At 40.9% G+C, this 24,664-nt stretch overlaps 1 protein-coding gene across 1 annotated transcript in view; it reads right to left on the reverse strand.

Moving 5' to 3' along the window:
* Positions 1 to 968: 968 nt before the first annotated feature.
* The window catches only part of COL6A1 (collagen type VI alpha 1 chain), a 49,691-nt gene continuing 25,995 nt past the window's right edge, over positions 969 to 24,664 (reverse strand). The window contains exons 20-35 of the mRNA XM_075180460.1: positions 22,849 to 22,911; positions 20,373 to 20,435; positions 17,136 to 17,198; positions 11,369 to 11,419; positions 10,611 to 10,646; positions 10,449 to 10,511; positions 9,159 to 9,224; positions 8,718 to 8,753; positions 8,284 to 8,320; positions 6,044 to 6,052; positions 5,558 to 5,691; positions 5,180 to 5,289; positions 4,727 to 4,910; positions 4,467 to 4,647; positions 3,957 to 3,986; positions 969 to 3,160 (exon numbers count right to left, since the gene is read on the reverse strand). Coding sequence (XP_075036561.1) covers positions 2,550 to 3,160; positions 3,957 to 3,986; positions 4,467 to 4,647; positions 4,727 to 4,910; positions 5,180 to 5,289; positions 5,558 to 5,691; positions 6,044 to 6,052; positions 8,284 to 8,320; positions 8,718 to 8,753; positions 9,159 to 9,224; positions 10,449 to 10,511; positions 10,611 to 10,646; positions 11,369 to 11,419; positions 17,136 to 17,198; positions 20,373 to 20,435; positions 22,849 to 22,911 — 1,737 coding nt within the window. The 3' untranslated portion in view covers positions 969 to 2,549. The remainder of the gene's footprint in view (positions 3,161 to 3,956; positions 3,987 to 4,466; positions 4,648 to 4,726; positions 4,911 to 5,179; positions 5,290 to 5,557; positions 5,692 to 6,043; positions 6,053 to 8,283; positions 8,321 to 8,717; positions 8,754 to 9,158; positions 9,225 to 10,448; positions 10,512 to 10,610; positions 10,647 to 11,368; positions 11,420 to 17,135; positions 17,199 to 20,372; positions 20,436 to 22,848; positions 22,912 to 24,664) is intronic.

Consider the following 24,664-nt stretch of genomic DNA (forward strand, 5'->3'; position numbering starts at 1 on the left):
CGCTCCCTGAAGATTACCGACTCGGCTTGCCTCACCATTCTTCTGGATTTCCCTTTTGTACCTCCTCTACCTGAACGTTGCTGAACCGGCCTGTCTGACACCCCCTTGTATCTCGCTGTGGACTCTAGGAAGGACCGCGACCTGCGTGTCCCTGCAGCGGAGTCCATACTTCCTTGCGGGGGTTCCTGGTGAATACCAGGGGCACGTTAGACTCCGCGCCTTCCTCTGAGTTGCGCCAACAACAGCAGGTACCTCCTACCAGTCATACACCCACTAACAGTCGTGACACAATCCTTGTGATAGCTGCAGCAGGAGCAGTGCGGATTCACCAAAACTACGTCCAGCTCTGTTCTTTACAAGTCTGCCTCTGCTAACATTCATTACATCTGCCAATTGTAGATAGAGGGGAAGCAGCCCCAGATAGGGAGTGGCCTCTGGCTGCATTTCCTGAGACTCGTATATGTTATATCACACAAATGATTCATTTGTAATATATATTCCCAAGGGTTTTGCCAAAAGTTTCTAACGAAAAAAAACAAAGGTAAATTTAGTGTTCATTACAAATGCACTGCATTAATCCCCTTCATCTCTGTTATCCACTATCCATCTCAACTCCTACATATGCTTCCCAAAGCAACTTGCCCTGCCCCATTCCTGTTTGCCCTCTACTGTACATGCTAAGCAGGCAGTGTAGGTCTTTCCAAAGTCACAAGGTGAGAGACAGAACCAAGCATCCAGTAGTATATGTAGTATGTTGGAGTTGTAGATGAGTGTCCAGAGCCTTTGAGCCCAACCACAGTTGCTACCACAATTACCCATTATTGTTGCACCATTAGTTAGCACACAGGAATAGTTAGCAAGATTAAATCAAGTTGTATGCAAGCAGCCATTATAATGATAACCATCCAAACATGTATGCGTTCCAGCCAATATTACTTCTGTTCCAGCCAATAACAACTCAGACTCGGTGGAGGTAAAACTCTTTATTACGAGACCAAATGAGTAGAGGTTGAACAAATAGGGGGTCTGATAAGCACTCAGTGCAGGAGTTATTACTGTCACTCCACCAACCCAGCACAAAGTGACCCAAAGAATACAACATATAGAGAGACAGATGTGTTCTAGACTCTACAGTTCTTCTCTTTTCTGAATATAGCACCAATAAGAAAACATAATAATAACCCTTGCACTACCAGAGTGATTGTATCAAAATCTGAAGTCTACCTGCATCCACACATTCAATGTAAGTGCAAAGGAGCACAATTTAAGACTTCCCCGGAAACAAAGAGTTTCGTTATCTAAAACCCTATAATGTAGAAAAAAAAATGTTGGTCCCTGCAAACAGGTTGTTTATTTTGCTGTGGTTGTTTCTGAAAAAATAGAATGGATAAAAAATGTTTGAAAAAAAATTCTTGTTGGATTATATATCTGCAAAATGACATTTATATACGAATATGATCATTTTTGTTGTTCATTTTTACACAACAATCTTTTTTATGTGTTGAATAAAAATATGTTCATCTTTTACCACCGGGTTACTGAGTGCATGGCAGGTTTTGCACAAATGAAGTGATCGCTGATTCTGTATATTAGTAATATTCAAACTCACAGGGGTAAATATGTCAAGCTGCCGAGTTTCCGGCAGGTTTCAAAAGAGGAGATGTTGCCTATAGCAGATTCTAGTTATCATTTATTTAGTACATTCTACAAAATAATAGCTAGATTCTGATTGGCTGCTATAGACAACATCTCCACTTTTCAAACCCACCGGAAACTCGCAGCTTACTACATTTACCCCACAGTGTTTGAGGTGTCCAAGACTCTTCATAAACAGGTAATTTATTGGGCAGCCCTTTGAAACTGTGTGTTTAGATCAACAAACTTTGTGTGTTGAGCATCCACTGTTTACATTTTCGATTTCTACAGTGAATCCAGGAAATATATAAAAAGAATAATTAATGACCTGATTTCAAGTCAAGGACACACCAAAAACACAGGCAAAATTCTGCATATTTTGGTAAATGTGGACATTTACTAGGGTCATTCTCTTGTGTAATCTGTATTCATGTGTGTATATTTGAATTTACATTACACAGACATGTACAGACATATATACCCACAAACACCTTTACACACCTCTCATACACTTTAAGAAATCACTTTGTAAATTGCAATATTAAACATGTCATAGTGAATAATATGCAGACACAGTAATATCTCTGTGCATCTAGGAACCCTGAGAAAATTGGGATGCCAACATTTTTTAGGCTTTTTTTTTTTTCATATTTACGGGGCACAAAAAAATGGCCAACTTACCAAAGTAAAGTTATTAAAAAAAATACTGAAATCACTTTTGGTGTATTCAATTGAAGATGAATGCCTGTCCAAATCATCTCAGGGTCAAGTAAAAGGTATGCGGGCCTTTGATGGATAGGAAAGAATTATAATCTGGAGTGTAAGGCTGTGCCCATTCATTATTATCTTGGATCACAGTGCATGTGGCTGAGATTACTCAAGCCTATTGTGCCAGGAAAAGCCAAGCTGTTAATCTACTGGGATTTCAGAGAAACTCGGCGGCTCACGGTCTTGTACAAAACACCACGAAGTAGAGAATTGTAGTCAGGTACACGGAATAGGTTCCTGTCATTGAAGGCGGCTTTGGAATCTGCAGGAGCACCTGTTAGCAGTACTCGTAAATTATCCTCTTGAGGTCGGCTTCCTACAGCCAACACGAAGATTTCAATCTTTGCATCTCGAGCAGCTCGCACAGCCTCTAATAGTTTATCTGCTGCCTGAGTATTCCCATCAGAGAACAGCAGCACCTTCTTGCTTGATCCAGGTTCAGCAACTTCACGGAACAGTTCAGTCACTGCGTTCAGTGCTGATCCCACATCTGTGCCACCATTCATAAATTTCATTGTCTCTATTGCACTTGTCACCTCTGTGTAATTGTAATAGAACTGTGGTTCCATTTTCACTTCATTAGTGCCACTGTATTGCACTATAGAAACACGCACAGAGTCAAATGCAGGACTTTCAGCTTCCAGAAAACGTTGTGCCACTCTCTGCACAAAGCTTTTACTTGTTAGGTAGTTTCGGCTGCCTACACTGGCAGAGCTGTCCACCAGTATGGTGATGTCAGTGGGAACCTCAAATTTGACTGTGCAAGAGAGAGAGATAAAAGTAGTTTATCACTTATTGGACAAGAGGACGTTCTAATCATTGCACAGCTCTCAGTGCTAGAACTATAGGGCACAAAACAAAAACGTCCTATGGTTTTTACTTGGCTGAAGCTATTGGAAAATTGCTGGTCAATGCTAAAGGTGCACAATACATTATCACATAGCTCAGGCTTGGCTAACCTATGGAACTCCAGGGGGTAAATGTATAAATATGCGGGTTCTTCAACATCCGCGTGTTCAGCCTCTTCCGCGATTAAATTTCAAGCGGCGCTGCATTGTAAAGAGGCTGAACACGTGGGTGTTGAAGAACCCGCATATTGATACATTTACCCCCAGGTGTTTTGAAACTACAAGCCCCAGCATGCTTTGCCAATATATAGCAGCTTATTGCTGGAAGGGTATGCTGGGACTTGTAGTTTCACAACACCTGGAGTGCCACAGGTTAGCGAAGCCTGACATTTAATGTAACTGCAACAAACTAGCGGCACTGCCAAAGTCACTAGAGGGCTACATAGCTTTTCACTCAGGCTTTATCATGCTTTAGACAGCACTAGTAGACCCATCTAAACTGGCTTTCCGATTGCTAACTGCTAATTATATCACTGTGCAACACCTAACATCTTGTTATTTTATTTTCAAGCATAATAACAACACACAAGTGAAAGGTAAAACAAGGTGAAACAAGTACAGTTAAAAAGGATACCTGTAAAATGTGGAGTATGCACTTGTAAACGTGAACATTGCACAACATTGATGAATGAGAATGATACTTACTGGCACAAGTGTAATCTGGACACTTCTTCTCTGTAAAAAAGATAAATGAATGTTTTACAAATCAAATGTTCCACTACCAAGTAGACTGCTATAATATTACTGATGTCAATAACTACCAGATAATTTGCATCACAATACCCAAGCCCATGTTACTTGGTGAATAGATCCTTAACAAAGACATTACGTTATCCATGATTAGCCTAATTGTGCATATAAATCCAATATTTTTTACAGATGGCTCAACCAACCGCCTGTCATATGGTAAATCCATTGCGCCATTCCCCACTAACTGATCCACCCATCAAATGTGTTATTATTGGGGTCAGAGGAGTGGGTGGGGTTAGTATAAAATCATCCAGTGCATCGTATTCAGTTCAGAAGCCACTGGATCGTGCTGTTGTATAAACATGCTACAATGTGTGTGTGTGTGTGTGTGTGTGTGTGTGTCTGTGTGTACATGTGAGTACTTTTGTATTTAAAATACCCTTCATTAGTCATGCTTTGCAGTACCTTTGCAGATATGTGCAGTCAGATTCTGCAGGAAGCCATCATCTAGCAGCTCTGCATAGCTGTTCCTCTGTAGAGACAGGCTCTTTATATTCTTATGTGTTGGCCTTTGACAAGCAATCTCTTGTAGTTGGTCAGGGTTGGGAGGAGACTGGAAGATGTCTCCTACTCCAACAGAAACAACCTGTTCAAGAGAAAGACTATGAGCAAGATGCCATAATGCAGGGTCAGTGGAGGTACAGAGGGAATTGATGTCTCCTTACCGGAACAACATCGCACAGAGTGGATAATGATACTTTGTCTCTCAGGATATCAGAATGACCGTCTGTCAACACAAGTGCCACTCTCTTGTCAGATGCAAACCGTTTAATTAGGTTCTCTTGAGTAAATTTAAGTGCAGAGCCAGTCCATGTGCCACCTGCTATCCAGCGTAAATTCTTAATTGCCCTACAGAAAGAAGAAGACAATGTCCAAACTCACAAGTACAAGAGAGATAGATATTCTACATCCTGTTGTTAAGAGCTTAGATTTCTATTACTGTGTTAGATACAATTCTAAATGTAGAATGGAATGAAACCAGGTATTCTGTTGTACAAAACAATGTATTATACAATGTGTGATAATTATTCAATCTAAATATTTGGTGGTAGTTTCCCTTGAAGTGGTAAATACTGTTTTCTGCATATGCTGAATAAATGGTTCAGAGTGTCACTCACTCCTTCAGCTGGCCAATAGTCTGGATGTTGACATCTCCCATGGCTACAGATTCTTCAGTGTTTCCATGACTGTACTGCACCACTCCAATTCGAGAGTCCCCAGAATCAAACTGCAGTTAGAGACCCATAGAGAACATTGGAATTGTGAGGTTATGGAGACATAGTAAGTACTGCAAAAGTGAGCATGTTAATAGTGAGTGTATTCAGTGATAGTATGGTATAAGGGAATTTATGGAAACACCATGAGAGTATAGTAATATTGTGAAAGCATGGTAATTTACATTGTAAAGAAGAAAAAAGAACCCATCATCATATAATAAAAGATGGTGTGGTGACTTATTTGTTTTTGTCTGAAAGCAGAGTGGTTAAAATGATCACCTTGACATGTTCATCCCTACTCAGTCGATCAATGACCTTCACAATAAAATCTTTAGCAACCTGGAAATTAGAATATCCTATACTCTCGGAACTGTCAACAACGAAGAGGACATCGATGGGACCACAGATACAGTCTGCAGGAAACACAGATCAGCTTTATACATTCTCTGTCAAATAATGTGCATTGTGTGAGCATCAAGTGTGGAGCCAGCAGATGAAGAAGGGAGAAGACATTTGAAAAGGGTAAATGTGTGGAAATTAGAACATGTAAAGACATTAGATAGGAACATGACTGGACAGCATATTAGAGAACATATTAAAATGATGAAATACAATGAGAATAAGTGGACATGATTCAGAGTATATGGATACAGGTGTGAGCCCACTAGAAGTGAGGATAACTTATAAACTATACAGATGAAAGAATGTAGGTTAGGGTAAGCCAAAAATAATATGCAGATACAGAACAAAGAAATGCATACTTACCACAGCAAGCTGAAAAGGAAAGACATACAATTAAATGCTAATCAGAAACAGCTTGTAATACACAAAGCGAACATGAAAGATACAGATGAGAATGAGCAGGCCTGACATCACATAGACGCTACTAAGCAATCAAAAACTGAAGGAACTTGGCTCCCCGGTCTGCTGTTGGACAGTTCTTACTGAGAAACATCAAAAAAATCAGTGGAGGACCATCTAATTCGGGTAGCACAGTGGTTAGCACTGATGTCATGGGTTTGATTCCGACCAGGACCCGGTATGTTTGGAGTTTGTATGTTCTCCAAGTTTGTGACTGAATTTCCACTGAGTAACCCAGTTTCCTAACAGTCCAAAAACATACTGGTAGGGTAAATGGCTTCTGACAAAATGACCCTATTGTGTGTGTTCTTGCGCCAATGTGGTAGGGACTGTTGTGATTGATTACGTACCCTCAGGACAGCGCTGCATAACATGACCAGCGAAATATAGATAAATAAGAATCAGTTTAGAAAAGCCCATACATGTCCTTTCAGTGTGTCTAATACCATTTGGGAGATGATCTCTCTCTCATCCTGTACTATGTAAAGATTATTGAAACCAATATTTTGTTTCACTGACTATGCCTCAGTCTTTGTCAAGGCTCTTTCTTTCATTTAGCATGTCTCAAAAATGGAACTTGCATTTTAAAAAGTGGGTGTATAAGTGTATTATCTGTCTTAAAACTTACACTATGTATAAGTGCAAGATCTGTATTAAAATATTAAATCTTTGAGATCTCTATGAAGATAATTATACAACAATCAGAAATCTTAAAACCCTCTTCAGATGGTTTTTGAAAATATATTGAACATTTCATATGTATAAAATCTAAAATGAAGGAAACTGTTTAAACCTGTGATGGGAAAAAAAGCACCAGACAGCTCCCCAGACAAGAAGTAATTTATTTCTTTCTCAACTTTCTTTGACAAAGTTTTTGCACTGTGTAATCAAACACCCTAACCAACAGGATAACTCATGATTGTACTGTAATATTCCACCATGCAGTGCCAGGGGCGGATCTAGACTTTATGTTTAGGGGGGGGGGGGCGATTTTGCATAATCACGCCCCTCCTTTGCTCTGATTGGCTGGCCCGCGTTAAACCCCGCCTTCCGCCCACGATTGGCCCCGCCCCCTCCCGTTGTGATCGCCGGCTAGGATCACTCTGATTGGCTGGCCCACATTTAGCCCCGCCCCCTGCTCGCACTTAGCCCCGCCCCTCCCATTTTGATCGGCGGCTGGGACCTAGCTTATTGCTGCTAGGGGGGGCGAATGCCCCGATCACCTTCCCCTGGATCCGCCACTGTGCAGTGCACAGTATGAACAGTCATTCATGGAACTCCTGCTTGGTCTACGTGATTATATTATACTGGTGATACAGGTTTATGTGGCAACTTAACGGGTGATTTTGCAACTCAACTAACCTCTAAAAGTGTATTGCATGGTCTCTTTGAAATACCAGTGACATTATATGAATATCTGGAATGTATCATATTTTCCACTACTATTCTAAACATAAATAGACCCCTCCTGTTTAAGATCATTAGAAGCCTACGGGAGACTTACTCAATATTATCTCATTCAGTAGAGCACATAATCATTTCAAAGGCAGTCTTTATCCATTGATTTTTTTAAACAATTCTCATTAGGTATTTTGAATTTTTGCAACTCATTTTAGAAAGAAATTATTCTCATTCACAGCCGTACATAGTTGATTGGCAGCCACCAATTCCACCATAACTTAGATTACAGCCTGCACTGAGTACATTTTATTGCCTTACAGGCACTAAACACCATTCTCTAGATTACACCCATTGTCTAGAATAGCAGTTGTCAAAAGGCGACCCGCCGAGCTTTCTCTCGCGGCTGCTACCGGTCTTATTGGAAGAGGGTAGTCGACTCTCGTGTTATGTGACCTCCTCTGCACAGTGCAGGGAGGTCAAGAGGTAAAACTGGAGGAGGAGGGAGTTCACTGTACACTCCCTCTTTCCTCTGTTCTCCCTCTTTCCTCTGTGCTCCTGCGGCCCTCGAGCTACTTCATGTTGCCCCTCATTGGTTTAGAATGTCACATTAATGATACACTTGTTGGATCCCAATTTTACTACTCTAACACCATAAACATTAGAAAACAATTATTTATAGATGCTTATTTGCTTGGGATACCACCTTAATACTCGTATTGAAAATAAAATGGGTTAGTACTTACAGCACATCTTCATTATAATGTCCAAAACTTCACATTCCTGAAAATACATGACAAAGATTAGTTGAAATTGTAACTAAATGTAAAAACCAGACCTCAACTAGTAAAAGTCTTTAAAACTAAATAGTTTCCAGACTCCCGATTTAGATACAGAATGAGTCATTTGGAATATGTGTCATGTGTCTTAGAATTTTTGTATGGAATCTACTAATGCCAGAAACTGGCACAGAGGCCGGGTATAATGAGACTGAGTGGCGATGACGAGTCACCAAAGGGTGGGTTTACCACACTAAGTAGTTGCAAAGTCTGGCAAATCTCACTCCGTGGCTCCAGTTATTTGTCATCATAACCACATAGTACTGGCTAAGTCAATGTGCTGAAAGAAGTAGGATATGGTCATGGCACACCACTGCCATTACATATAAATTGTGACTTACATCTGGGCCTGGTGGTCCCGGAGGTCCTGGAAGTCCCTACAGTGAGAGATGAACAAAATAAAACAAGCTGTCAAACATATAAGAACACTTACTGTCTGTCAGTGAGCATTAAAGGCCATTAAAGTGTAAGGTGCAGTGATACTGAAATACCAATTGTAATCTCAAGGGAGAACAGTGACACTTTAGAAATTAGGCAGTGTACACCTGTGTACATTTTATAAAAGATTTATACAGAAAAGAGCAAAAATCTGCATTTAGATTTTACATTTCCATTAAATCACAGCAATTTCATTGTCTAACTTGCACTGGGCAGATAAAAGGTAATTGCCGATTGGTTGATGTGGTTCAGTGGAAATTAATTGAATATTAGTAAGTATGCCCCGTGTTCAGAAGATGGCTTATCAGGTAGCCTGCATGCAGAATTTGTACTATATTATTCACCGGGGGTCCTTCTGGGCCTCTGTAACCCTTTGGTCCATTGAGTCCGTCAGGTCCTGGATTAACATTCTGAAAAAAAAAAAGATAAAAAATACCTGTCACTTATATAGTTATTCATTTAACATGTAACAAAACATTCAACACTGAAGTACAATAGCTAAGGACAATACAATATTCATGTGTACTTCAGAAGCACGTACTGTATCATCAGACTCCTGTATCCCAGTAACTAGTCTCTTCTTTTTTACTTGCACTAGTAAAAATACTAGTAGGAATTGGCAAATTTTTGGACTCCTAATCTAAGTGGTTAAAACAGAACTTGCAGGAAAGGAGGGGTGGTTGGCAGGTAAATTTTGAGTACTTTTTTTTTTTTCTAGTTAGTTTTCCCTAAGGGGCATATTTAATACACACCGCATAATATGAAATATAGTTTTCAATCCTCATCGCATAGATAAGGATTGAACTGTCTTTCATATTGATTAAAAAAAACCTTCACACGAACAGCAGTTCCGAAAAAACTGCTGTTCCTTTGAAGTGCAAAACTCACCTTTCAACTGCCTCTTCTCTTCTCCTCCCATGCGATGATGTTTCCTCCTTTCAATCTCCGTGCGCATGCACCGACTGAAAACCTCGTGCATGCGCACAGAGATCCCGGACTGCAAGAATGTGAGTCATGTGACAGGGAGGGATCACATGATCCCTACACACATGCGCTATGCAGCTCTGCTCAGAGCTGTCAGCGGCTAAAGTTTTCAATTATATTAATGTACACCAGCTTCAGCTGGTGTATATTAACAAGTGAAAAAAAGTGAAAACAATTACATTTTGTTCATTGGTAAATATATACTTGCCAACTCTCCCAGAATGTCCGGGAGACTCCCGAAATTCGGGTCTGTCTCACGGACTCCTGGGAGAGCTGGCCAGTCTCCCACATCCCGCAATTGTGGGGCTAAAATGACGCGATTTGTGCCCCCTCTCACCCTCTAGAAACGCCCCTCTCCCGGATACAACTTGCCAAAAGTAGGCAAGTACGGGTAAATAGCATTATTGAGCAGTGCCCATACACTGTTATGGGGAGTGCTCAGTAAAATGAAGAGAGATGCACAACAGCAGATATGTACGTTATCTGCTGCGATGTTGTGATTCATAAAACTGACTTTTGCTGTAAATCTAACAGAGAATTTGTGTATGATAAATAGGCCCCTAAAAGTGCCAGAGTTTTTATCTTATCTCAAATATTTTAAACAGAAAAAGCAATATCAGTGTACAAAAGTTGTATCTTATGGTACTCACATCAACACCAGTTTCCCCGGATTCTCCATTATCGCCTTTTGGTCCAGGATACCCCTTTGTTCCCTGCAGGAGATAACTTGATAAATTCCTGTATTCTACAGACTGGCATCTATGTACAAATTATTTAGGAATAAGTTGGCGTGCTGGCAAGCATTAACTTACATTAGATCCAGGATCTCCTCGACCTCCAGGGTATCCCTAGAACAGACAGAGAAGCTTTACCAACAGATCTCAGTAGAATGATGTCGCCTTCAATTTCTTATCATCTACTTGGTATACAAAGTTTGTGAACCCACCAAAAATATACATAAATAAGTATTGTACCAAAGCTAAATCACACTTTGCATGATAAAACTTATTAATTTAAATTGAAAGTACTGATCCCACTTTTATATGGAATGGTCTCTGTCATAGATGCCTAGGTATATATCTTGGCCTCCTGCCAATGAGAAAGACATTATTAGTATTAGATTTAGTCAGACCTTCTGTCAGCAGGAGGGTGATCAAGGGTTAACCAATTAAGGAGGGTGATCAAGGGTCAACCAATTAAAGAAAATTTACCCAACAGGGCGCGTTACATGGTAGCCTTCAATCAAATCCGAGTAATGATGGTGGGTAACTGTTAATATACTAATTCTATATCTGGCCCCACACCCTGTGTGCCTTTATTAGGATAAAAGTTACAGATTGAGTCCCTCTCTGGCTGAGAAGTTGACCTGTATAATATGTCCTAAAAAGCAGTTCTAAAGCAAATACAATAATGCTGACATTCTCTTTTTAAAACATAGATGACATTCTTCTTTAGCAAGGCATTGCACATGATCCTGATTAGATCTCATTTCTGGTGATCGAAGAAGAGCCCAGCAGGTGAGATTTAGGCCACCATGGATATCAGATTCACACTTGACCTACAAACTGACCTGGAATCCTGGGAGTCCATCAGTACCATTTCCTGGGAAGCCATCTTCTCCCTAATGACAAAAATCCAGTATTAGGGGGATGGTACTTTTAGCATAAACATTGATAATACCTTACATACTGGTTATTAGTAAATATATAAATTCTAATTTAATGTATGCCAATAATATTACAAAACCTCTCTAATATAACAGGATGTCATTAAAAAGAGGTCTAGTATTTGGATCCCCTGTGTTTTGGGAGACAACCCAACCCATCCACACTCCAATTTCTCCATAAATGCTTAATTTCATTGGAGGCAGGAATATTTTAAATGTCAATGCTGCAACACATATTTTGCGGAAGCCATCCCAGAGACAACTCAAGTTGCTGAGATGTTTCTGGAACCGAGTTGCTGTACTGGACTGGAATGGGAATCTTGGACTGAACTGGAATCAGAATGCTGAACCGGACTGGAACCGGAGTGTTGTAACTGGACTGGAACCAGAGTGCTTTAACTGGACTGGAGTCGGAATGCTCTAATCGGACTGGAGCGGGAATGCAGGCTGCACTGTCTAAGCTGGAACAATAAAAAAAGACTGCAAACTGCTGGGTGTTTGAAGATTAAACGTTGCACTGGCAACCAGTAAGGGCTCCAGGAAGTCATTTTATATTAACTGTTGTTTCTTGATTGGATACTGCAGTCAGCTGGGCTGCAGTACCACTCTGAGTTCATGAGATGGATCAGGTGACTAGATTCAAGATATCAGCTCCCAGGAACTGTTTTGGAGGGAACCTGGAGTGGAGACTGCTATCCCTGATTGGAGGATGCAATCAGCTGAGCAGAACTCTGACTGGCAGAGAGGGATCATGTAACCACTGGTACACTGATTTTGGAGGGATATCTGGAGTTAAGGCAGCCTGGGCAGCATTCTGCAGAGAGACCTGAGACCAGCAGAGCCTGTGGACCGCAGGGGCAGCTTAGAAAGACAGCAGGGGGGGGGGGTAAGTAACAGGATCTGAGAGCCTGGTGTGTGACAGTATCCCCCCTTTTGTGGGTGGACCCTGGACACCTCTTGGGCTTCGAAGGGAATTTTGCATGTAAGATATTGACCAGGCGTGGAGCATATACATAAGTGGTTTTAATCCAAGCTCGTTCTTCTGGGCCGTAACCCCTCCAATCGATAAAATACTGAAGATGACTATGACGAATCCGTGAATTGAGTATACTTTCCACTTCATACTCAACTCCTCGTTGAGTTTAGATTTCAGGAGTCTTAGGGGGTGCAGATTGAAACCTATTCAAGACCAAAGGCTTCAACAGGGCCTGATCAACCACTAGGCTGACCAGGCTGCAGCCTGGGGCGCTAGGTCCCGGGGGGCGCGACGCTGCGGGTATTTATTTATTTTTTTCATTCTTTTTTTTTTTTTGTATTCATTTTTTTTCGGGGTGGGAGAGGGGGAGTCGCTGCGGGGGGTCGCCGCGCACGCGCGGGGGGGGTCCGGGGGTGCACCGTGGGGGGTCATCACGGGGGGGGGGTGTTGGGCTCCACGATCAAAAGCATTGGTGGTCAGTGGTCAGCAACAGGCAGCCAATCGCTAGGCTGCCTGTTACTGTACAGCAGACAGGAAGCAGGACGTCTTCACTTCCTGTCTGTTGATCTGAGGAGCTGAGGAGCGGTGCTTGCCGACACAACTAAAGGTAAGTGAAGGGGGAACTGCCCTGCATATCTATGGGGAGGGGGGGAACTGCCCTGCATATCTATAGGGAGGGGGGGAACTGCCCTGCATATCTATATGGAGGGGGAGAACTGCCCTGCATATCTATAGGGAGGGGGGGAACTGCCATGCATATCTATAGGGAGGGGGGGAACTGCCCTGCATATCTCTAGGGAGGGGGGGGAACTGCCCCGCATATCTATAGGGAGGGGGGAACTGCCATGCATATCTATAGGGAGGGGGGGAACTGCCCTGCATATCTATAGGGAGGGGGGAACTGCCCTGCATATCTATAGGGAGGGGGGGCACTGCCCTGAATATCTATAGGGAGGGAGAGGGGGGGCACTGCCCTGCATATCTATAGGGAGGGAGAGGGGGGACACTGCCATGCATATCTATAGGGAGGGAGGGGGGGGGCTGCCATGAAAATCTATAGGGAGGGAGAGGGGGGGGCTGCCATGAAAGTCTATAGGGAGGGAGAGAGGTTGATATGTGTGAAGGAGGGCAAAGGAGAGGGGCTGATATATGTGACTGGGGGAGTTTTTATGTGACGGGGGGATAGCTACAGAGTGGAGGTAAGGAAAATAGCTGCAGGGGGGATGGATGCAGGGTGGGAGGTAAGGAAAATGGCTGTAGGGGGGTTAAAGAAAATGGCTGCAGCAGGGGTTAAGGAAAATGGCTGCGGGGGGGGGGGGGGGGGGGTGGTTAAGGAAAATGGCTGCAGGGGGTATTTAAAAAATAGAGCAGCTTTGGGGGGCATAATCTCATGATTGTGTGGTGGTCACATGGATGCTCTCTGTGGTCTCAGCAATCACTAGAATACTAAATATTAGTGAGATGGGGCTGGTAGAGGTTTGTATTTGATTGACCACAATTATTCAGATATTGCTTATATATGCCTGTACAATGGGGTACTTTTAGCTGGCCATAATGGAGTGTTTTGTTTTAACTAAAGGGCCTAATCATTCAGGGTTTGTTAACATTTTACATTATAATAAATTTTTGCATTTTCAAAACAGGACACCAACTTTCCAGAAGCCAGCGAGAGGATAACAAAGTTGCAAGAGAGAAGAGCAAGAAAATGTAAGAGACAATGACACAATCTGTCTAAATTTGAATACTGGAGAATACACCTGAACATTCATATTCAGGAGTGTTCCTATACACCTATATATTCGGGGGGGGGGCGCTGCGGCCGTATTAGCCTAGGGCGGCCAGAACCCTTAATCAGGCCCTGGGCTTCAACAAGGATATGTGGAAGGAATTTGGGATTCGTAGATATGGAGGAAGTTTGAATATGTAAGCTACTGGATTGATGACTCGCTCTATGGGAAATGGACCAATGTGCGAGGGGCAAACTTCATGGAAGGTACCTTAAGTCTCAGGTTGCGAGTGGAAAACCAGACTCGATCCATTGGTTTGAGACTAGGTATTGCTCGACGTGTGCCATAAGCAAATTTTTTGCAATTGGAGGAAGCCTTTAACAGGGAAGAACTGACTTCCTTACATATTTTAGTGAACGGACGTAAAGTATTTTCAGCAGCAGGTACAATGGCAGAAGGAAGTGGCTGAAACTCAAGTATTCTAGGATGAAGACCACAGACTGTGAAAAAGGGTGTAGACCCAGAGGAGGGTCTGATTATTGTGGGAGAATTCTGCCCAGGGTAAAAGTTCTTTCCAGTCATTTTGTGAAGATGAGACAAATATGCAAAGAAAAGTTTCTAAGTCCTGATTCACCCTTTCAGTTTGTCACTTTGTTTGGGACAAAAAACTTAGGCAGATGAAAACTTGAGAGCTGAACACGAAGACTGGCAGAACTTGGCCACGAACTGGACACCACGATCGGAATTTATTTCTGAAAATCTGCTGAATAAACAATTGAGCCAGTTTTCGAGCGGAGGGTAGTCCAGTGAGTGGAATAAAATGGGCCATCTTGGAGAACCTGTCAACTACAGATGGTGTTGAACCCATTAGAAACTGGTAGATCTGTAATGAAGTCTATAGACAGATGAATTAGGGTTGGTGAAGAAAAGATAATGGTTGAAGTTGGCCAGCAGGTGTCTGACGTTTGTGCTGGGCACACCTGGAACAGGAAACTATGAATTCCTGGATGTCCTGCTTGAGTGTAGGCCATCAATAGGATCTTAGATTTGATCAGAATGTCCGGAGAATCGGGATAAATGAGCTCATTGAAGAAATTTCTTGCAAAGTGCCCTAGCTACGAATTTTTTTCCCGCAGGCAGGGTAGGAAGGATAATAATGATAGGAAAGGACACATGATCGATGATGGGACTTTTTTAAGTGAGGCAAAGATCCTCATCTTGAACCAAAGAACGAGAAAGGGCATCGGCCTTACAATTCTGGGATCCTGGCCGGTAGGTTACCTTGAAGTCAAACCTGGAAAAGAACAAGGCCCATCTAGCTTGACTTGGATTGAGACACTGGGCTGACTTTAGGTACAGAAGGTTATTATGATCTGTCATGACAGAGATGGGATATTTGGCACCTTCCAACAAATGTCTCCATTCCTCCAAAGCCAACTTAATGGCCAATAATTCCTGATCTCCTATAGAGCAGTTTTTCTCTGCCGGCAGAATTTTGCAAGAAAAACAGCTACAGGGATGAAAAAATCCATCTTCAAAACGCTGGGATAAAACAGCACCTACACCTACTGCAGAGGCATCCACTTCCAGAATAAAAGCTCAAGGTAAAGCTGACGAAGAACTGGAGCAGAAATGAAAAGTTGTTTGTTGCAAGAAGCTGCTGGCTCCATATGTGGGCACTAGACGGATATTTGCCAATTAAGGCAACTGCATCCAATTCATATCCAAATGCAAATGATACTCATGACAGCCTACGACTTGAGGGGCAGAATGGGGTAGGAAAGTGGAGGACAAAAGTTGTCAATATACAGTAAGGGTGTTCCGACACAGATGCGGCCGATACAAGTCTATATATATATTTATTTATTTTTGTATGCGTTCTGATGTGACCTTATATTGCACATATGCTTGTGCGTATACTGCAGTCTACTCCATCTTTCTACATAAGGCAGGTAACGTTAAGGCAGAATGTACTTACACCGTTAAGGCAGAATGTACTTACACCCAGATTCAATTCAAAATGCATCATGAGATCCGTTTCGGTTTGAATTTGGTCGGAACTACAGTCAATTTACATGCTGTCTTTTAATACACAACTTGCATGCAAGTTGTGTCAAAACATGAATCAGACCCTATATGATCATTTTAGCTTATTTCCTTTTCAATGCGCCCTGTTAGATCAGATCCACTTATTATCTGAAGTAAAAATTCCTCCATGCGGACTTACAACCATCCTGTAGCGTAAATCATTATGGACATCCGCAAAGACAAATGCCTTGACGGAAGAATAGGTGCATGAAGACACAACAATGGAAGAAATCTGTTTGGGTTGTGCCTTCACATTTTTCCATGTTTATAAGTGACCACCAATTTACTTATCTTCATGTACAGCATTTCCATTTAGTGTGTTTTAACAGAGACAAGAAGTACATTCGACAATGACAGATTGTGTTTATAGTTAAGATAAAGGCCTTTGGAGTCACATAATTCCTCCTAAAAGTATTCCAGGAAGGAATATCAATGAACAAGAGACGCTTACACATGATGATTACCACATACAGTACAACAAATTTATTGTATATAACAAAAAAGTATCTTTGTATAAAAGCTTTGACTTCACAAATACATATACCATTATATTTTTCAATTAGATGCTCTTTCTATTAGTAGAACTTCCCCTGGTAGGGAAGCTGCCCACTTATTCTGTATACTAAAGCACTGACCTTGAAAATGAATCCCAACCATCTGCATTATTCATAGCATTTAATTTTGAGTCAACTCATTATATACAACACTCCCCAATATATTAAGCACTCATAAACTTGCTCCATAAGATTACACAGAACTTTGGGTTGCCTCTCAGCAGTTAGACATAAATCTCTACTGTACATATAAATATATACGTAAAACACTCCTACGCTCCCAATCCTTATCATCTCCTCTCTATTTATCTCCTCTTTACACTCACCCTCTCGCCTGCCAATCCTTGTTCTCCGGGTAATCCTTTAGATCCTCTTGGTCCTTTAGGCCCCTGAGCAATAAATAATAAAGCCAAAAATAAGGAGAAATGAAAGGAAAAAAAAAAGGATTTATAGCTAATGGGAAACAGAAAGACACAGGAAACAGCTGCAGATGATTCCAGTTTAATACACATGCCTGAGAGTCCAGCGGAAATCAAAAGCAGCTCATCATGTCACACTCTGGACATTTCTCCCTGTAATTCAGAGCACACTGCGGAGCACAATATGCGGAAGACACAACATGGAACACAAAGCGACATACACCATCAGAATTTTGTACTTTAGAACAAAATCTGGTGTGCATTTTATAGAGGACATTAAAAGGAGCACAGAGTATGTAGAAGTTCCCAACATATTTTCTTCAAAGAGTGTTCCTTGCTGACACAGAAAAGAGGCAGCCATTTTGTGCATGGTATTCATGATAATACAGTCTCTGAATTCACTAGACATAAGTGACTGAGTTCACGTCCTTAGGGGCATATTCAATTCTCGGCGGAAACACCGAAAATCGCGCGGTCCGCGCACGATTACCATTATTGCGGTAATCGTGCGTGGAAAAACCGTTAATACGGTAATTTACTCGCTGGATTTCAGCTCGCAGCTCCCTGAGCTGCGAGCTGAAATCCAGCTACATATTACCGTATTAACGGTACTAGTTTTTTTGTGGAGCGGAAAAACAACAATTGAATATGCCCCTTAGTGTCTGGTAAATTAATAGGCTGCATTGTAGTCTAAACATTAATTCAGACTACAAAATGTTCTCTCCACTCTGATTATTTACAGTGGAAACAGTCGTTTTGTGAGCTAAAGCAATATTCACCTCAATGCAGCCTATCAATTTACTAGGACAACTGGGTGAATTTAATCACTGAATACTGATACTTGGATACCTGTAGGAAAGCCAAATATCATAAAATATGGTATAGATGATACACCATACTTGCCTACTTTTAAATATGTTGTCCAAGAAATCGGAGTACAGATCATGTGACAGAGAGTAGGAGGGGGCGTGACAACATCACTACGTCACTATAGCCCCGCCTCTACCCAAAATACAGAAAGTCAAGGTATTGAAAAGGGGGGGCTAAATGATCCGGTTAAGCCCCGCCCCCTGCTAATCATTGCAGTGAATTTCGGCATTTTACAGGGTCCTGGGAGTTTGCCTACTCTTCTGGGAGTCCAGGTGGACTCCCCGAAATTCAGGAGCCTCCCAGAAATTCTGTGAGAGTAGGCAAGTATGTTGTACACTTCTAGATATCGAGCATGTTTAGAGGACCTAGCAACCTCAGAACCACATTTCTACTAGAAGAAGGGGGCAGGGGTTTCCTTGTCTGCCTGTCTCGTGCATGAAACCTAAAATACTAAATACCAATTTTGTAAATTTTCATAAAAGTAAGTACCTATTAATATATATTTATTATGTATTTCTGGGGTGATTTTTTTTTTTCTTCTCAAATTGCCCCCACATTGATGGAGCTTTGCGTATATATTTTCTTATGAATACATTTATTTATGTAATTTTATATGCAAGCAAATTATGTTTGTGAGTTTGGCATTATGTGATATTTATACTGTGTATTATTATTTTTTATTATTATTGTATGTATGTATTTGTATGTTTTTTTTGTGTTGGAAAATGTAATAAAATACGATCTGATTTAAAAAAACAAAACAAAAAAAACACTGATTACTGGGCATGCCCCAAAATGGCTGCCTCCACTAGAAAGAAATAGTACAACAATTAAATATTTGTCTCAACATACATCCAGACATGTATTAAACATAATCATAAAACATTTATCTTTTTCCCATATGCAACATGCATCTTTACTTCTATCTACAAGGCAGACTGCCCTTCTCCAAATCAATTTTCTTAGATATGTCTCTTAGCAAGAAAAAAATAGTACTCGTTTAAACAACACATTTCATTGTTTTATTTGCATGGTCTTATGTGGTGTTGTGGAGTTGGGCTAGTAATCCCTACGTGACGGAGTGTATATTGGAGGGTTAGAACAGCAATCACAGTCTAGGGGCTAGATTTACTAAGCTGCGGGTTTGAAAAAGTGGGGATGTTGCCTATAGCAACCAATCAGATTCTAGCTGTCATTTTGTAGAAGGTACTAAATAAATGAAAGCTAAAATCTGATTGGTTGCTATAGGCAACATCCCCACTTTTTCAAACCTGCAGCTTAGTAAATCTAGCCCTAGGTGTAAAAAAAACCCTTAATCTACTGCCTAAGGCACCAACTGAAACGATGGCCTTCTCAACCGTCATACTGTAGTTGCCAAAACTTTAGAATAGTTTCCAGGAACGCATGTAAGCACATTGGGTCTGAGTCATTAACGAGAGCAAAGCAAAAAAATGGAGCAACTTTGCACCTTGGCAAAACCATGTTGCATTGGAGGGGGAGGTAAATTTAAAATGTAGGGACAGATTTATGCCCTCCTAGATCTCAGTGTAAAAATAAAGTTATCAAGTATTTGTGCGCTACATGACAAAAAAAGCCAGTATTTTCTTTATGTGCAAAATAATAAACTAATTTGCACCCCTTGCATTATAACATGATTTGTCCAGGATCAAATTTACTCCTTTTCTTGCCTTGCTCTCCTTAATGACTCAGGACCATCAAGCGTAATTCTTTGGCATTCTCTGGCATTCTACTTTTAACGCTAGAAAAAAACACTAGTACAAAAGCATATCAACGTCTTTTTACTGGTGTTTTAGTGATTACTGTAGGCTTCTTGAAGTACATGTAAAAAACGCTACTGCAATGCAAGTAAAATCATCATGAATATGGTGACTAGAAACAATGGTTATATGTGTTAAAAATCATGTAAAAGCACCATAAAAACCCCAGTTTGTGTTTTTTCGCGGTGGTCCTTGGAGGCATGCAATAACCTTCATGAAAAGTATACTGAATTAGGGACAGTTAGAGCAATGCCCTCCTTTTGCCTCCCTCCCTAACATGCTGCCTGAGGCTGCCACCTCAAGTTGCTTTATTACAGGAACAACCCTGCATGGTATATTATCATTGTCGTTCAGTCATTTGCTTATCACTCATTCCCATAATGCTCCTCTGACATGTACCGCACTACAGGAATCATCACACTATGCTGTTTAATGATCTATGTTATTGAAATGTGTTTTCTTTTTGTCCCATCTAAACATTTAGTATTATACCAACCTCAGGCCCACTTGGACCTTCATCTCCTCTGTATCCTTTGGCTCCTTCTGGTCCTGCTTCACCCTTTAAGACAATAAAGAGTTACATCTGGCTTAGACAAGACAATATGAACCAACAGAAACCCACAACTAATGAAACTGAGACTTGAAAGTGGAAAATGACTCTGAGAAAAGGGAAACCACAAGTCTGATAAGATTAATAAAGGGAAAATAGTTATAATTCTCTGAGCTTATCTACAGCTTGACAAGAGCTCTGCAGAGCTGGAGGAGATGAATGCAGAGGGTGGGAGGTGGGAAGAAAATGATTATGTTGAAGGGCAAAAAAGTTCTGTAGCAAAAAAAACATACAAAGAGAATAATAAAAGAATAAGTGCACTTGGAAGCCCAGGAGATACGGGGGCTGTACGTAGGGCTGTAGCATTGTTTGTAAGGGTGTAACTGGTGAGATAGCAGCTGCTACTGAGCCTGTCAGTTCTGAAGTGTCCACAGTCAGCAGGGTGCTTAATAGGCTAGCTGCTGGGTAACTGCCGACCACGCAAGTGATTCGAAGCCGCAGACTGCTCTGTGCATGCGTCAGCAATCTGGGGCTCAAAATTTAAATTCTGCTCAGAGAAGAAGGTAACTCCAAATATAAGGTGCTAGATGGCTCAGTAAAGTGAAGAGGGGATGTCCTTACCTAAACACCTAGAGTGCTCCCTTTAAAATTTTGCTACATCCAATGTTCCAGTTACACCCCTGCTTGTTTGAGATTGACAATGCAACAAAGTTTTTGAAACGACAAGTAACCTGTGCTGTCTAAATCAAAAAAAGTGTTATAAAAATATATATACAGTATATATACACACCACCATATATATACCATACTGTGCAAAAACTTTAGGCAGGTCCGGAATAATGCTGCAAAGTAAGAATGTTTCAAAAATAGAAGTGTTAATAGTTTATTTTTATCAATTAACAAGAGAGACTACAGTTTCTTTTTGAAACTCAGAACAATCTGCAGCCATTGCTGTCTTATTTTCTGGTTAATTTCTCTTACAAATTTGCTACTGCATCTATTACAGTAAGTGCAGTTAAGAGCTCTGCCAATGTTTATCTAAAATGTTTTCAGCCTCAAACATTTTTCATATGGAGGAAATATGGTCAAAAAGGAAAGTATGTCTTAATGAAGATTAAAGAGATCTTGTAAGTAGAAAGTTAGAGAAAACCAGTAAGTTGAATTTTAGAAAATATTTGTATATAGGAACATAAAACTTTATATAGGAATAACAATAAAATAGTTAAACATTAAAACACATAGTTAAAAGATAAACTGGTATATCTGTTGCAACTAAACTTTCCAGGTCTACTGTCCAAAATTACTAATTGAGCTCATCTTAACGTATCGTATAGAAACATAGAATTTGATGGCAGATAAGAACCACTTGGCCCACCCACTCTGCCAATTGTTTAACCTATGGAAACCTCAAACCCTATTTGATTCTTAATTCTTTGTAAGGATATTCTTATTTCTATCCCAAGGCTGTTTAAAGTGCTCTACTGTATTAGTCTCTACCACCTCTGATGGGAGGCTATTCCACTTATCCACTACCCTTTCTGTGAAGTAGTTTTTCCTCATATTTCCTCTAAACCTACTTCCCTCCAGTTTCAGTGCATGTCCACCTGTCCCAATACGTCTCTTCCTTTGAAGACTGTTTCCCTCATGTACCGTGTTAAAACCCTTGATATATTTGATCATGTCTCCCCTTTCCCTTCTCTGCTCCAAACTCTACATATTAAAATCTTGTACAGTTCGGAGCAAAGAAGGTAAAGTGGGGATATGATATAACTAAACAATAAAGTTTACAGGATAAAACAGGTCAACATGATATCTCAAATATGTCGCTAGAAGTATATGGTATAACAGGGCAAAAAGTTGTATTCTACAGAAGTACATGATGGTACTAAATATGAGGGCACCGCATACAACGTTATGGGCTCTAAGAACTTCCAAAATTCTAACCTGTAAAAGCCAAAGGGGGCGTGCCTAGATGAAATTGAGCATGGAATGGACAAACCATTAACGAATCAGGGCTTAGACTAATTTTTATGATTTTCCAATCAGAAAAATCGTGGGGTACGCCCTAGGATACACTCTTCACAGTTTGTTTTCAATATTACAGCAATATTTCTTTAATACATGTCCAAAAAAGTCTCGTGATAAAAGAAAAGGAATAGTTGTACCAAACAGCTGACAGTGTCCAATAGGCTGAGAGCTCACTTGTGATTTCGTAGACCCAGAATTTCATGGCATAAAATAAATGATTGATCTTAGTTGGGGTTATTGTTTTTGTTTTCTCTTTTCTTTTCCATTCCTTACACTAGCATTTTTAAATGATTTAATTGTATGAGTTCCCACTACATCTGCTGGGAGACTGATTCACATAGTGTGTGAGGTGAATTAAACCCAACTATCATCACAAACACTTGTTGTCTCTTACTGGGTCACCACTGGGGCCAACAGGCCCATCCCGTCCTTGGTCTCCTGGCTGTCCAGCATCTCCCTAAAAACATACAAAAAACAAAACAACATGAGAAAGCTCCAATACATACTGACAAACACTGTGACAGAGACAGAGGCATTCAGTAAATAATGAAAGAATATAGTGTATTTATCTTTTATTATCAGACATAATAATGTAGTTATTACATGGCCTGAAAGGACAGGGGAAACAGGTATAAATGCTTGTGATGTATGCCACAATTGAAGAACTCAAACATGTACAACATTGTGATTACCATCTATCAATATTGCAACCTGTAAACCAGTAATCAATGTCAAAAGAGATTTGTTCAATACATAGTAGAATCAACATGTCAGGGTGGTACAGCATCTTTTAATATCCTCTTATTTAAAAGTTTTTGTATGATGCAAACAATATGTACATTAGCTAGGTAAACATATGAACAACCAATGTGTGATGTAGGGCTCCAAGGCTTGTGCTTTGCTAGAAGAATATGTTTTAGACATATTGAAACTTGCAATGGGCAATGCTAAAAGAGATTTATTAAACAAAATATTGGAATCTACATTTTAGGGTGATGGAGGGCCACTTTCTCAAGACACTGGAGTTAGATAATTCTTATGAAAAAGCATGAGTCTTGATGATGGGCAGCACAGTGGCTTAGTGGTTAGCACTTCTGACTCACAGCACTGGAGTCATGAGTTTGATTCCTGACCATGGCCTTGTCTGTGTGAAGTTTGTATGTTCTCCCCGTGTTTGCGTGGGTTTCCTCCGGGCGCTCCGGTTTCCTCCCACAAGCCACAAACATACTAGTAGGTTAATTGGCCTTCTATGAAATTGACCCTACTCTGTCTGTGTGTGTGTTATGGAATTTAGACTGTAATTTCCTTTGGGGCAGGGACCGATGTGAGTGAGTTCTCTGTACAGTGCTGCAAAATTAGTGGCGCTATATAAATAAATGATGATGAGACCTACACCCACTTTTTTACATCAGGCGGTCATATGTTTATTTATTCATAACCTGAATTGATTTGTTTTCACCCACATAACTATGTGTTGCAGATGCCGTTAGACACACCCTGCTACAGAGCATATCTAACCAGCTAGGCAGGGGGCTCTATCTGCAAAAACTACCCCATATTAAAACAATGTAGGGGGTTTCATTTATTAACGTGTGCATGCCCTTGTGCAACGTTTTCTACCTACATTTCATTGTGTTTTTTTGCTTCCCGGTGAACTTTTCAGTCATTGGTCTTTATTTTATCTTTACTTTTGTTGCCCATCTGTTCATTGGTTACAATTGTATCCAATGCAGAAATCACTGCAGAGTCATATTCAGGGACAACAACTTTGCTTGATCATGTAACAGAGGTGGCGCCCTCAGAGCTCGTTTATCTAATTTTGAGATTAAGTGTACTGTGCGGCCCGTTTGAAGGCTAGATGGTGGCACCATGCAGCCCCTGAAAGGTTTCAGGTTGCCCATAACTATAAGACGCACCTTTTTCCCCAAAATTTTGGGTCTAAAAAAAAGGTGCGTCTTATACACTGCGAGCGCTATTATCTGAATGAAGAAGGCGGCACCTGGTGTGAGGATAAGAGAGAGGAGTCCCCACTAATTGGTAACAGCGTGTCCCCGCTAATCGGTAAAAGGACCTTCAGGTCCTTCAGGCACCTCCCACAGTCTCGGGAGCTGTCAATCACGTGACCGACAGTTCCGAAGACTGCCGATAATTTCCGATGAGCCCAGCGTGTTTGAAGTGTCTGAAGTGTCTGAGCCCAGCATGTTTGAAGT

The sequence above is a fragment of the Mixophyes fleayi genome, chromosome 7 (genome assembly GCF_038048845.1).
Source record: "Mixophyes fleayi isolate aMixFle1 chromosome 7, aMixFle1.hap1, whole genome shotgun sequence".
Classification (NCBI taxonomy): Eukaryota; Metazoa; Chordata; class Amphibia; order Anura; family Limnodynastidae; genus Mixophyes; species Mixophyes fleayi.